This window comes from Gopherus evgoodei, chromosome 6, assembly GCF_007399415.2.
Source record: "Gopherus evgoodei ecotype Sinaloan lineage chromosome 6, rGopEvg1_v1.p, whole genome shotgun sequence".
Taxonomy (NCBI): domain Eukaryota; kingdom Metazoa; phylum Chordata; order Testudines; family Testudinidae; genus Gopherus; species Gopherus evgoodei.
In genome coordinates, this window is record NC_044327.1 from 28,264,207 (window position 1) to 28,279,391 (window position 15,185).

General features: G+C 40.3%; 1 protein-coding gene across 21 annotated transcripts in view; it reads right to left on the bottom strand.

Annotated features, from left to right (window-relative positions):
- Positions 1-15,185, bottom strand: part of MPDZ (multiple PDZ domain crumbs cell polarity complex component) — a 136,785-nt gene that overhangs the window by 111,001 nt on the left and 10,599 nt on the right. For 19 of the 21 annotated variants that reach the window (XM_030566726.1, XM_030566728.1, XM_030566734.1 and 16 more), the window contains exons 2-6: positions 13,659-13,730; positions 12,804-12,970; positions 6,224-6,451; positions 4,690-4,829; positions 2,341-2,554 (exon numbers count right to left, since the gene is read on the bottom strand). In XM_030566726.1, the coding sequence (XP_030422586.1) occupies positions 2,341-2,554; positions 4,690-4,829; positions 6,224-6,451; positions 12,804-12,970; positions 13,659-13,674 (765 nt within the window). In that variant the 5' untranslated portion in view covers positions 13,675-13,730. The remainder of the gene's footprint in view (positions 1-2,340; positions 2,555-4,689; positions 4,830-6,223; positions 6,452-12,803; positions 12,971-13,658; positions 13,731-15,185) is intronic. The other 2 variants (XM_030566736.1, XM_030566744.1) reach the window with 2 other exon arrangements.

The window sequence follows — 15,185 nt, forward strand, 5'->3', positions numbered from 1 at the left end:
ACCCCAATCCCAATGGGTTGCTACACCGGGAGGCTGCATGACTGGCTATGCCAATTTTATTCTGCCTGAGGAGTCCTCCATGCCAGAGATTACCTCAACAAGGAAAATTCAACAAGCTTTCTATTCCCTTTACACCATGAAAGTAGCATGGGTTAGAAAATCTGTGCCTATTCAAAGAAATTAGGACATGAACAGTACTATTCGTTTAAGTGGTGTAAATCATTATGATTACATCACACAGCATCAGGCATTTTCAGCCCAGTGAAAAGGACGAAAGCCTCTTCAGTGTAGATCCAAATAATCAGCTATCATTCATTTCACATTCCACATCAAGTCAACAGCTTTGTGCACATGCAGAACTGTCCCTTAAGTGGTAAGCGGAGGTTCCCAGGCTACAACAGGTAGTCTGAGGTTGATATGATGAGAATGGAATATTTGTTGCCAATGGTTTTCTTTCTGGGCTTGATGTTGTGATGGAAGTGGGAGCTGTTCTGTAATGGTTTATGGATATTCTATGCCAGTGGTTTTCAAACTTCTTTTCTGGTGACCAGTTGAAGAAAATTATTGATGCCCGCAACCCAACAGAGCTGGGAATGATGGCTTTGAGGTGTGGGAGGGGCTCAGGGCGGGGGCAGAGGTTTGGGGTGTAGGGGTGACAGCTGCAGGGTGGGGCCAGGAATGAGGGGTTCAGGGTGTGGGAGGGTTGAGGCAGGGGACTGGGGTGCAGGAGGGAGTCAGGGCTCTGGGCTGGGAGTGTGGGTGGGGATGAGGGGTTTGGGGTGCAGGAGGGGGGGCTCATGCCTGTGGCAGGGAATTGGGGTGCTGGAAGGGTCAGGGCTCTGGGCTGGGGGTTCAGGCTTTCGGGTGGGGCCAGAGATGAGGGGTTTGGGGTGCAGGAAGGGGCTCAGGGCTGGGGCATAGGCTTACCTCAGGGACCTCCCGGTCAGCAGCGCAGCTGGGGTGCAAAGACAGGCTTCCTAACCCCTTGCTCCCTCCGCCTAGGAGCCGGACCTTCTGCTGGCCGCTTCTAGGCACAGCGCGGTGACAGAACAGGTAGGGACTAGCCTGCCTTAGCCAGGAAGCATCACTGACAGGACTTCTAATGGCCCAGTCAGTGGTGCTGACCAGAGCCACCATGACTCAGTCCTTTCGTGGGTTGCAACCCAGAACTGGGTTGCAGAATAGGTTTGAAAACCACTGCCCTATGCTGTACGTTGACCTGCTTATTGGGGTGTTCACTGTAAAGAAAAACCAAGTAGGCTCAAGATAAGCCACTTCTCCGCAAAAGCTTTAAGATTAAGAGACAGCACCAGAACAGGAAAAGGTCCACGCACAGAGGAGATCAGCAGACCTGTGGCAAGTTTCAAAATGAACACACTTTCAAGAGAGGTGAATTTGGGGAAACCAGATTGAGAGACAGGAAACTGCTTGGCACATCTGAAAAAGCTAAACTTTCTGGGGGTACAACTGAGGGACAGTAAGCCTTGGGTAAGACAGACATCCATGCAGATTTTTTTAAAGACTCTTTTGATGCTTTTTTCCTTGTAAAAACAAACAATAGTTGGTTTTAAGAAGGCTCTCTGGTCACAACATACACCACTGGGCACAGACTGCCGAAAAGAAGAGTTCATAGTCAGTTGGAACTGCAGGGTAAGAGCTGTTGTTACACAAGGTACTGTAGTCCAGTCTAAGAGTTGGAGAACTGTGTATTTCCTCCCTGGTACAGACCTGACACCTGAGAGGGTGCACTCAGAGAGACCAGAAAAGGAGACAGAGGTGCAGCTATAGCCCTGTAATCATGATAAATGTCTCCCCCAATCTGAGACATTTGGACTGTGCCTCCCTTCCCACACCTTGGCCTTCTGCATGCTCCATTTGGCCTTCTCTGCCTATAAGAATGAGAGCATAAACAGGGAGAATAAGCTTGGTTGCTAGTACAGATCAGATTGCAAGCCCCACAAGTTTCTGTTCCCTAAAAGGAGAGAAGATCACAGGAGGAGATTCCATTTTCTGCTGCTTCCCAAAAAGCTTTAAAAGCTGGGATTGCAATGGATAAAGCAGAAGTGCTCTATTTGCCTCTTTGAAGACAGAGAATTTGGCACATGGGAAGAAAAGCCATGACCAAGCCCCAGAGCCCCCTGGACAATCCTGAAATGTTTCCAGTATTTACAGGAGGAAAGGTACAGCCCAACTGGCCTATTTTGGGAGGAAGAAGTCAGGAGCGGGGGAAAAAAATAATAAATGGGTTACGTAGTACAGGATATTGTAAGCCTATATGCACCTGAAATTGCAAACATAGACACCTCCTTACATACCTCCTTACATTTGGGAGGTACTCACCGGGTTGGAATGGGCAGAGACTGTGCTAGCAGCAGATGGAGATCGAGAAACTACAGGACTGATCAGCTGAGGCAAGGAACCCCTGGCCACAACTAGTTGGACATTATCTTTTGCCTTCTGCAGGATGCTGATAGCCTGTTGATGTGTAATTGTCTGATCTAGGGCTTGTCCATTAATAGCAAGGATTTGATCTGCTTCTTTCAGCCTTCCATCTCTGTCACAATTGTATAAACAAAACAAAAAACCACACAAGAAAAAAAAATGTTGCTACAGACATAGTATTTTGACAATTTTCCAGTATTTTTATCCTGTTTTCTATTTTCCCCACTACTTAATCTTTCCCTGCAGTTTTGCTACAAGGTGCTATTATGGCACTCAGGAGATCAGCTCCCTTTGAAGTTAATCCCACTGCCACTCTCTCCTACCCCCTAGCTAGCTCCCTTCTCCCTGCACCCCCATCCGAGACTAAGCATATTAGATCTGAGCTGCTCCCATCCATAGCCTGGGAACTTATGTTTATTCTTGACTTTGAGCTTGCTTAACAGACCAAGTGCTCTACTACTTTGTTCAATGTGCAAGTTCTGAATATTCATCGAACCATGTACTGGAACATACTTTCATCAAGATCCTAGGAAAAACCAATTTTCTTTTCAGCAAGAGGGAGAGAACATATGATAAAACAGATCCCTTTTAAATGAAACACCTAAATAAATTATAAAATAAATCATTTTGTGGCAAAGGAAGTACTGATCTACAGTCACACAGTGAGCCCTTTCCCAGACCTACTTCAAAAAAATGTGTATGAAATCTACAGATGAGTTACTCTTAACCTTTACTGCTTCAGAAAGATTCAAACAAGCAAAGGCTCTTTTTCAAAATATATACATGACAATGTTCTGTGAAACACACATCAAGTCGAAAATTGGTTTATCCATATCACATACTTCTTTGGTTGCTTGGCCTGGAAAAGGGGCCAAAGTACTTAGAAGTGACCAGGAAGAAATGTCCTCTAGCCCCAGTCCGGAATATTTTACTGGGAACTGAAATCCTCTGTATGATTTATTGCTTCAGGGACTCTCTAATTTACAATTGAACAGTTCTGTACCCCACTAAATTGATCCTAAAACTGACATAGTACTTGTTTTCACTTCACAAATCATTAAGGAGTTGATTCAATAAAAACATGTTTCAGCTTATCCATTTGATTAGCGCAACTCAGACCACTTGCATGGAAAAGTAATTTGAAGGTGGGCCTTAAACAGTCTAGAAAAGATTGCTGCAATGAACAGCAAACCATATGTTGCTGAGTTTAACTCTAGGGTCCATATACTGCACTCATCTGAATGGCTGCATTGAGACCAAAAGTAGTTTAAATACTAATCTGTTGCCCAGAGAGGTGAGCAGGGAGATTCCATGCAGGGAACTGCTGCATATACCAGAGGATATCCACAGGCACTTCCCATGGCCACAGAGAGGTAAACTTAGGCAGGGGCACAGCCAGTGGGTTCATGCACAGTGCAAATCCACTGGGTAACAAACCATCTGGGGCTGGAGGGGGAAAGCAGAGTGGATCAATTCTCCTACACCTGCTAATAGTCTCTAGGAGTAGGGGCTTTCCTATGTAGCTCCTAAGCCCAACAGTTCTTTGTTCAAGCCTGGCTTGTGGGATCAAGATTAAGGTGTAAAGGATATTTTCACAAACAATAATTATTGGTGAGTTCCAGGTAACATTTTCTGGCTATATTTGGTTAATTCCTTCTTTTTTTTTTTTTTTTTTTTAAAGTGTAAGCATATTAGGTTAAGCACTGTTTGTAATGGCATTCTGATCCCCTTACTGTTGCTCTACAGAATCTTACTCTGCAAACAGCACTGGTAACTCCAGTGGAGATACTCCTACAGTACATTACCACTTAAAGTAAGGGTGTCAGAATCTTGGTCAAAAACAATTGGCTCAAACATACATCTTTGAAACTATTTTTTAAGAACTGAGGGGACTATTCTATCTTCAAAAGGTATACAATATTCCCCAGTAACACAAACAGGAGTTGTACCAGGGTACTGAGATCAGAATCAACTCTTTCATCTGGTAGAATAAATTTTAAAAATACTACATCAATGATTATACAGGGATCTAATTACCAAAGCAGTAATATGATACTAGGATTACATTTATGACTGAAATTTTATTAATGCAAATCTTAATTCTCAATTGAAAAGCACAGTTCAAATGTCTTGGGCCTAAGAGTAAGAGAGAATGAGTGCTGGTACTGTGAATAATGACAAGCACAAACAAGGACGCCAAAGACTAAGTTAAATTATAATGTCATTATTCAGTACCAATGATCTCACCTATAAGCCACGCTTCCTTCTTGGATCTCCTGCACAAATATTCCCAGTTCCCCTCTGTTTTCACTCTTCAATCCCACAACACTAAAGCCCAGCCCACCACTTGGAGGTTTAACCAGCTCTAAGGTCTCGATGAGGCGACCCTGTTCAAGCAAAATAAACAAAAAGGTACAAACATTAAATATATTGAAAAGCAGCATTAATGAACCATTTTAATAAACTCTTACAACCAGAGTAGACTTTGCTCAAGTCAATAAATGAATAACTTATTAGAACATACAGGAAAACTACGGAATGCTGCATCCAGTTCTGGTAGGGTAACCAGATGAGATGAAGAAAATATCGGGACACATTTTGGGGGGGAGAGGTGTCTGCTGGTGGAGCAAAAAAAAAAAAAAATACACAACAGTGCTGCTGGCGAGGAAAATATCGGGACAAACTGTGTCCCCGATCAAAGATCAGTCGGGACACGGGAAAAACACCCAAATATTGGGACAGTCTTGATTTTATCAGGATGTCTGGTCACCTTAAATTCTGGTATCTCTGAGCTATACAGAAGCTGATAGAAGGATTTCAGAGAAGAGCAAGAAAGTTGTTATAGCCTGGAGGAAAAAGGCTGAAAAGAGCTAGATACATATAGCTTGGCTGAGTGGTGACTAAAGGGAAACCTTAAATATCAATACATATTTGAAGGAGGAAGAGTAATTACGGAGTATAACTAGGTATAACGGAATGAAATTCAGAAAGAGAACATTTAAGCTTTCAGGAGAAACTTCCTGACGGTATTGTCTATTAGACTGGGAAAAAATCTCTCAAGGGAAGTGATGGAAAACCTCTCTGCTGAGTCTCTTAAAAGTAAACTGGAAATGCACTGAAAGAACTTCCTGGCCAAATTTTAACTGTCCCTTTGTACAACCTGACTAAAGTCAAAGGAGTAGTAAGTCAAGGCAGATTTTGGCCCACTATAATGGCAGAGAGGTGGACTAGATGGCTTAATAGGTCTTTTTCACATCTAATTCCTGAATCTATTATATACTTTATTAATCCTTTAAAAGCCCATTAACAGCAGAATTCCACTGTGAGAGCCACAAAACTGATACAGACTCTGATAATCCACACTCTTTCATATATGGAATGGCAGTTCTTCACATATGGTGAGAGAGGAATACCGGAATGCAGATCTGCTGTGAAGAATATTGCTCCATTAAGAGAAGTGTAGTTAACCATGTGGTAAATAATAAATAGCACAGTACCAATGCTATTTTGTTGAGAATATTTCCATGTTTATTCTAAAACTTCAAGTGCTTCTCAAATAAAAAGGCTAGAAATATTTTGTTTCACCCAGCAAAATAGTTTAAATGGGGAGGGGGTTGTTTGCTTTTAAAGACTGTAATTCATTTCTCTTTAAACAGAAGGATAAAAATAAAAATATTTTGAATTCATTCAACAATTGCAATGATCCACTATTTGTGGTTACCATAAAAGTCATAAAACACATCAATGGAAAATTTAACTATTTGCAGGCATGTTGTTTTACCTGTGACATAGTTCTGATTAGCTGCTCCAACTCATCACTGGAGCTGGAGGATTTCCCATTAATCTGAGGAGTAACGGATCTCACAGATGCTTCTAGCACATTAGCAGGGCTGCCATTCTGCTGAGCCAATAAATAGGATTCGTTATGTGGCAAGGAACCCACACTAGCACCATGATGGGGAAGCTGTGGGAATTCGCCAGCCGAAAGTATGGATGGTGCGACATTTACCTGAAGATGATTCACAACATTATAGAATTTTAGTCTTACAGTGTGGCAAAACAATCATTATGGATAAACAGCATCATGATTAACAGATCTTCTTGCCATGACAAAAAGAACACAAAAGTTATCTTAGATTTTTTTTAAAATGACACACTTTTTCCTCATACACACAGTATGTTAATTGATATAAAGTTGTGAACCATAAAATCATGAGTAAAAAGTCATGGAAAAAATTTGCAAGCATCATCTGTATGCTATATAAAATGTATTTGTTCCTTCTAGTGTAAATAGACAGAACTGTTCTAGCATTGTGGTAATTCAGGACAAATTTGAACAGAGATGTCATCACCATAAAGAGTCTTTTAAACTCAACTTAACCCTGTTTAAAAAAATCAGGATTTATCTTAGGGAGAGAAACCTCAGCGATGATGACAGAATTAGAAGTCTCACTGAGAGTTCTGGTCTGGTCTTTTGTGTGACCATATGGTAAGACTGTCACTCTCTATTAACCTCTCCGTCAGCTCAAGGATTTAAATTTAAAACTAACAGATGATGTGTCTAAATCCCCTAGACTACTTTGAAAATCTTTCAGCCCTAGTTTATATTTCTACTATCTGCCCTGAGAAAAAGGGCTTGTGCATCATGCTGCCCCTAGAGCACACCGGAGAATAAACTAACTCAGAGGATCACAATCCTTTCCCTGCTTGCCCTTGGACAGTAGCAGATTACCTTTTTTTTTTTTTTAAATGCACAAGTAGAGCTGTGCTGACTGGCACTTTGAAGGCAGGGTGTCAAGACTCTGTTCCCCACTCTTGCCTGTCCACGCACAGAAGCTCTGGAATACCTGCTCTCCCTCCTGCACTGTGACTAGTAATTATGGACTTATTTGCCGTTTACAACAGCAAACACTGTACCAAAATGCTTGCATCATGTCCTATAATGCCAAAGAAAAAATGAGATAAAACAACAGATTGAAGTTTTCCTTCTTTATCTTTAAAGTTGTCATCAAAGTTTGAAATATCAATAGAAAATCTCAAAATTCCTGGGGGTATTTTTAAAATCATTTTCTTAACTTAATCTTATTCTATTAACTCCAATATCGCTGCCCTAACTACTGTACTTACACTGGGTAATGAAATTAATCAAATCATCTTACTATTATTTCTGCCATTCTATAATCATTATTTTGTTCCGTCACTTATCTCCTTCCTCAGCTTTAAACTTTCACATTACCTGCAAATGCCACTCTGGTAAACATCCTCCAACATATTCAAATACAGCAGAAGAGTATTTCATTCTATTCATTCTCATTTCAAGGAAAATGTAGACTGAACACACACTCAGACTGTGAAGTAGTTATCCTCAGGTTAATGATACAGTCTCTTTGCTTGAGTTATTTAGAAGTGGACAGGGCTGGACAGAACACTTAAAAAATATACTGTAGGACACAATCCTGCATTGACAGGAAGATGGACAAGAATACCTGACAGACATAAGGGCTGAAAATTGCCTATGATTCTATGACTCTTCTTTCTGTCACAAAATGTCAACTCTGTGCATATTCCATTATCTCCGTTAATGATGAATCATCTGATTCTTTTCTACTCCTCAAAACACGGGCTGAGCCAGAAGGTCTCCGAGTGGTTTTTGGAGCAGAGCAGAAGCAGGACTAAGGGGGTCCTGCTATGCCCTGTTACAATCCCTAATTCAGACATTTGTATACCTGACTGCACCCTCACGTCAGAAATTTAACATTCTAAAAGGGCCCATAATTATATGCAGAAAACTATATCCAAAATTATTTGCCTGTGCAATTTACATCCACACAACTGGAGGCCAGTATTTAAAAATCTGGCCCTTGGAATCTGAATTCAAAACCCAATCCTTGCTCACTGCCAAATACAGTATAATGACATGAAGGGATGACCTGCTCGGATTGTGTTAGCTGCACAATAGGGATCAAGTGATATAACTTGACAGTCTGAAGGCTAGTAAACATTTTATTTGCTCTATATCCCTCTCTGTTCACTCCATCTTCAAATATCAACAACAGTCATGTTTCTTACATAGTACATGTTAAAGGGCCTGATTCTCATTTACAAAAAGGCCATTTTACACACTCATAATCCCATAAAGCACCCTTAAAGCAGGTGTATTAATTCACTCCCATATTACAGCCCCTTTACACTCCGAGAGCAGGTGTGAAGTGGCCTGAGTGTAAATGAAAATCATGCCCAAAAAGTTTTAGATGTGCAACCTGAGGTCACAACACATGGACCCAAACCTGCAAACGCCAGCAGGCACCATGCGGAGCTGTTTATAGAAATGTGTGTTATAATTGTTTTACTTATGAAAACAATCAAATAGAAGCATATGAAATATTTTATCCTCAGACTTGTATTTGGGGGCCATTATTCTTCACTTAATATCAGAATGCCAAGGTGTCTCTTACACAGCACATGGCTGGCAGGGACCCTCCCTCCCAGGGGAGATTTTACCCTGTTCATATGGAGTAAGGGAAATGCTGTCTTAGTGCCCCCATTTTTCCCTTTCCCTGATATCCACGGAAGTCTGACCAGTCTGTGTGGTTCTCAAGCCACCCCCTTTGATGAGATGTGTAAAATCACCCTCCAAAACGAAGTCAGAAAAGCACAGAAAGTCTGAAAATAATGCTGATGAAGAGACAGATTTTGAACCACCTGAACAAAGCTAAATAGAGATGTCTTACATAGAAGATCATCCTATAGGTGAGGAAGGATAGTATACTACCTTCCTAACATGCAGAGCACCAGCACAGCTAGCTGCAGCCATGCAACTACTATGCCCTTTTATCATCATCCCTGACCAGCAAATCCCCGCAGTCATAGTCCCACTGGCCTCATCCCTGTCCTCTCACCATGCTCTTTAGGAACAGCTGCCTCTGAAAAGAGCTCTCAATCTCACAAAGAGCGCGACAGCAATGCCTGTGCTGCATCTAGAACTTTCCATATCTGTCAGATGTACCAGCATCCCAGCTGGAGTGAACCACAGTGACTCCTTGGGTCTGACCTTTTTAAGAACAGCAGCTCTTCTACAGGATCATGGTATTGTTTCTCCTCCTTGTTACGGAATAAATCACTTACTTTGCTGGAAGGGCAAGGAGCTCAGTAAGAAAAAAAAATCCTTTACTGTGTCCAAAAATGAAAGCACAAGGTGAGAAAAGCAGTAGGAATACTGACATGCCCCTTGCATACACTATATGAAAAGACTAAAATCATAGATGCTCTTAAATCTACACTCACAGGAAGACTTCTTTTCTTAAAAAATCTTTCAGCAAAACACTGACTACAGCACAGCTATGATGCATTATTGAATACTAGCTCTTCTACTGTAATTGATGGTGGCACTCCACTTTAATGATCTTTATCTTTAAATCTAATTAAAGAAATTAGTTGAATGTTCAATGAGGATTAGCTTAATGTGAGAAGACTATGTCAGACAAAGTGGCTTCTGACTCCTGATCATAACTTGGGGGGGGGAAGGCTGAAAAAGTAAAGTTTTTCACATATATTCAAAACATAATCTCTCTCTCTCTCCACACACACACACACTTAAACAATGGGTTTTTTAAAAGTATTGATACTATGCAAAGCCATTTTGCTATATAGTAGTGTCGCTTGGTATATGATATGAGTTCTTCCCCTGCAGGATGTTAACACCAAGGGGAACCGCAAACAAGGAAGGTCAAGACCATACTCCCTTTCTCTGTGGCTAAATAGGAAGGGGATCCTGATTTTTTGTTTGTTTTTTGTTTTTATTTTTTTGGTAAGGGTCACAGTATAGACACGGTTGAGAACCACTGGTGCACACTACTCCTAATCACACAGACAGAGGTCATTCCCGGGTGACATTTAACCACAAATGGAAGTCCTACAAAAATGAGGCTTTTGTGGTTTTAAGAAATATTTTTCACAACATATAAATTGCACTGCTTGGCAGTAATAAAACCATTATAACTCCATCATAAAGTAGCTTTATAGCCCTGTGATTATGTAAGTACTGTAAGAAGGAATATTACTTTGTTCTATAATTTGGCTTATGCTAATTTGCCTTGATTGGCTTTGCTTTACTCTATGTAACATCTGCAATATTGACATAATTTGGCATTAGACAAAAAGAAAATTCACTGACACCACACAGTGTGATAAAACTTATGTTACAGTTGCATAGTTAGATTCTCAATGCAATCAAATACTACTTTCATTTGGTTGTTCAAAATGTTTTTAATAAAAAAAAAATCCTATTCCAGTCATATCTTTGGTACATCAGCATTTAAAGAAACAACTCAGCATTTTTAGGTCTCTCAAAATTAGTTTGTTTAAAACTTAAGTGTTTGTGTGTGTCAGGCTCAGCAGGTGTCACTCCAAGACCACACAGACCTCAATACAGTATTTAATCTGGTATTTGTGTCTCCTAAAATAATCAAGATGGTTGTAAGCATGCATAATAATCATAAAGGGTCCAAGCATCCTGAAAAAGTTGAAGTGAGAGGCTAACTCTGCAAAGCTCTCTTTGTAATGTTTTCTCTTCATTTTTTTCTGCAGGGGGTTACAGAGCACTCAAAAAAAAAAAAAGGCCTTAGGACTGGCCCCAAATCCCACCACCACCCACCACAGCTCTTTAAAAATGAACATGCCGTTCAATGGAGGCTAGCAGCATTACCTACATAGCAGCCTTAATTTTTAGTGTTAGTTCTGAATCCCTGGAGTCCCGTCCCCACAACCCCAAACCCCAGCAGCACTGTTCCAAATGAGCCATGCTGACTGCCCCTGCCACTAATACCTCACTGAGTCACATGGAGAGTTTTTAGGTCACAGTAAATTTGGTTTTACGAACATGTGGAATATTTTGGATCACATAACAGACTCCAGGACCAACAGTTACTACTGTAGTGGAAAGACAACAAAACAGTAACCGTGAGCGCTTTTTTTGGTGTAATGCTTTGCAGGGATTTCACTTGCTCATCACATGACTTTTCACAGGCAAAAAAAAATTAATTTCCAGGTGCCTGTGTTTAATTCCTTTGCTGTATAGACTTTACAGCACTGATCACCTGACCACTGTGGGCAAGCTAGTATATGTCTGCATTGCAGGGGTTATTTTTCCATTCCTGAATCCTATGTAAAATGGCAATATTTCCAAGGGAGAAAAATCTGAGGAATGCAGTCCAGCCAAGGAAGGGATTTTTCTCATTAGCAGTGCCTTGAGCTCTTAAGATGGGGGGAGGAGAGGATGCACAGAGTGAAAGACAGAAAGGAAAAGAGCGGATTGCCATTGCTGGGTGATTAATATGTTTAGAATATTTTTACATGGTGAAAAAATTAAATCAAATAATTTAAAACTTGAGAAGTTCAACAAACCACAAGGCAGAATTTCTATTTGTCTTTTCTGTTGCTCCCTTATCTTCAAACACCGAGCTTGCTCTGTACCATCAGAAAGCAAACATTCAGTAAAGAGAGAGACTGCTGGGTGGAGAGGGGGCGCATCCTGGTTGCTTTAGTACACTTATATGCAAATGAGTGCTGAAGGCATGATGTTATTAGGAACTGAACTGAATCCGTGCTTTTTCTTAGTGAGAGAAAGTATTTTTCCTATTCCATCTCCTAACTCTGCATTGTAAGAATCTCAAAATAACCAACAAAAATCGTTTATTTCAATTAAAATAGCTATAGGGCACCTAAGCAACATCCTAAAAGGCAGTGCACAACATCAACACCAGAATAAACAAACCAGCAGACCAAAACCAAACGGTCTAGAACAGTGGTCCCCAACCTTTCTGTTGCAATAGCACATTCATTTTCACAGAAGAGTGTGGCAGGCACCGGATGACCAGCCGCCAAAATGCCGCCGAGAAGCAGCGTCATCAAGAAGCGTTGCTGCTGAAATGTCATCTGATGTAAATAGGAGTAGTTCTGTGGAAGTAAATCGTGCTATAGAAGCTAAGGATCTGTCCCTAATCCTATAATAATTTATCATGACTGTATCCTTTTCCTTCTTTTTTGAGTTGTGGTAGTAGTCAGCCTTCTGACAACTTTCCACATGTTATCATCATTTTCCTACAGTACAGAGCAATAAGCTACAGGCAAACAGCTAGAAACATCTATACATATACATGAGCTTCAGGACTTGGGCCAAAGTCTACTGAAATCAATGGGAGTCTTTCCCTTGATTTTAATGGACTTTGGGTCAGCCCTTCAATTTTAGTTAATTTTACTGTTCAACATGCATTTTGTTAATTTATCACAAGCAGCAATCAGATAAACATAAGCTTTTACAACATTTTATCTTTCCTCTTCTCCCCAAGATACTACTGTCCTACCTGATCTCTCAACTGGTGGACAGAAGTCTGAAGGTTCAGGATCTGGTTGAAGAGAGGGCTCTGCAGCACTGATTTTAGCAAGCTCAACTTCTCGTCGTTTGCTAAGTCACCTCGTTCCCGCAGTTTCACCTGTAGGCGCTCCACTGCCTGCAGGGCCCGATGTGTATCTGCAATGATATTCATTACCAGTCAGTAGCAGATTTCAAAAGCTCACATGCAGCTGGCAAAGACTATATAAACAACATCATTTTCTCACCAGCTAAAATTAGAGATGGGTGATATTTTACAAATTTTAACTTTAAGTGAAAAACATTGAACATTAAAAAACAATTTAAAAAAAGACCAATTCTGCCCTCAACTATGTGGGTGCAATTCCCATGGACATCAATGGAAGGGCAGAAGCCAATAGTAGTGGTACATGGCCATGCAGAATTGGATCCTACATGTGAAAAATTGTTCATGTAAACTTAGGTGCAGGAATCACAGCTAGTGAGCTTTCAATCAACTGTTGTAACACAAACACCATTAAGTAGAGATATTATGGATTTTTTTGTTTTAATTTTCACAAAAGAGGTACATGATTTTCCATCTAGCTCTATTATTAAATATGAAACTGAAACGGACAATGCTAATAAATAGCTCATCAGGAATAATGAACATAACCTAGAAAATGACGTGCACTTCAAAATACATGCATGAACACAAGAATCTAAAACATCATCAGACATTTCTATGTACAGGAGCTATGTTTGACACAATGTAGCTCAATTATCTTATACAGTAATGTCTTAAGTTCACATCTATCATATAAACCTAGTTTGGCCACAAACATATAGTGGTATTATAAAACCTCACCTATTGCTTCCAGCATGTTTTCCACTGCTTAGTTTCTATCCCAAAATTGCAAATGGCAGCTAATATACTTCCCTAAAAATAACAGAAGTAGAAAAAAAATGATCACATTAAGAGAATTTTAAGAATCAAATCTTAAAACACTGAAGTTCTTGGAAAACAATCAACACAATCACTCTTCCAACAATTAAAATAAGCTAGCAGCTGATTATATTCCAAAAGTCACTTCTGAACCGGAAAACTAAGTATGGAAACTATTTTTAGGATTATTCATAATGTTTCTAAATTTCCATAACAATGGTATTTTTGCCTACTGATGTGCTAGGTGTAGTGTACTATTTTAACCAGAAGTGGTAAGTTTAGTTTCCAAGTGACACTGTACAAAACTTGATGGCTCTGTTTGCATGAGCACGTGACATACTTCCTGCAACATCAATCTGCACGTGTCATATGCACAATTTGTGTTTTGGAGTTTTGAGTTCCAATTGTTAGAATCCATGATTTTGCACCATAACAAAGCAAAACTATGAGTTTCAAAAGAATAAGTACAATTATTTACACAGCATCAAAAATCTGATAGCACTTCATAGTCAAGAGGTTGCAGTCTAAACTGACAATGTACAAACAAAGGACATAAGACAGGATAGAACAAAAAAAAAAACTCCAAAAGGGATGAAAAGATAAACACTAGTATGTATCTTGTTAACTCCATGATTATTGTGTACTAATACTGAATATGTGCTGGTGTAAAGGTCTTTATAAGCACAACTTTGAGATGTTTCAAATTACTCATAAGTAGTGAAGCTATGCATGTCATCCAAAATTACTTCCATTAAAACAGGAACCGGCAACCTCTGGCACGCGGCTCGACAGGGTAAGCACCCTGGCAGGCTGGGCCAGTTTGTTTACCTGCCGCATCGGCAGGTTTGGCCGATCATGGCTCCCACTGGCCGCAGTTCGCCGCTCCAGGCCAATGGGGGAGGTGGGAAGCTGCGGACAGCACATCCCTCGGCCCACACTGCTTCCCACAGCCCCTATTGGCCTAGGACAGCAAACCACAGCAAGTGGGAGCCGTGATCGGCCAAACCTGCCAACATGGCAGGTAAACAAACTGGTCCAGCCCACCAGGGTGCTTACCCTGGTGAATCACATGCCAGAGGTTGCCAACCCCTGTATTAAAACCTTTATACAACAATACACCAGCACGTATTTTGTATGTGTGATATATTTTACAGACCATTTTACAAATGTTTTAGAAAGATTTAAAAATTATGATTGGGTCTATTTTTTTTTCAGATCCGTCCACCTAAAAAGTCAGGAGCTTCACCTACCATGAAGTCAACTATACAAGATCTCAAAAGGAGCCACACAAAAAATTCATAAAATTACCTTACCTAGATTTTTTTTAAATAGAAAACTATGTTTAAAATGTAATATCTTGCAGCCCTGCAGGACTAGAATAGAATAACTCTCATCTCAAGCTCTACAGTATCAAGAGACATTGGATTTTAAATATGTTTAAATGTATTA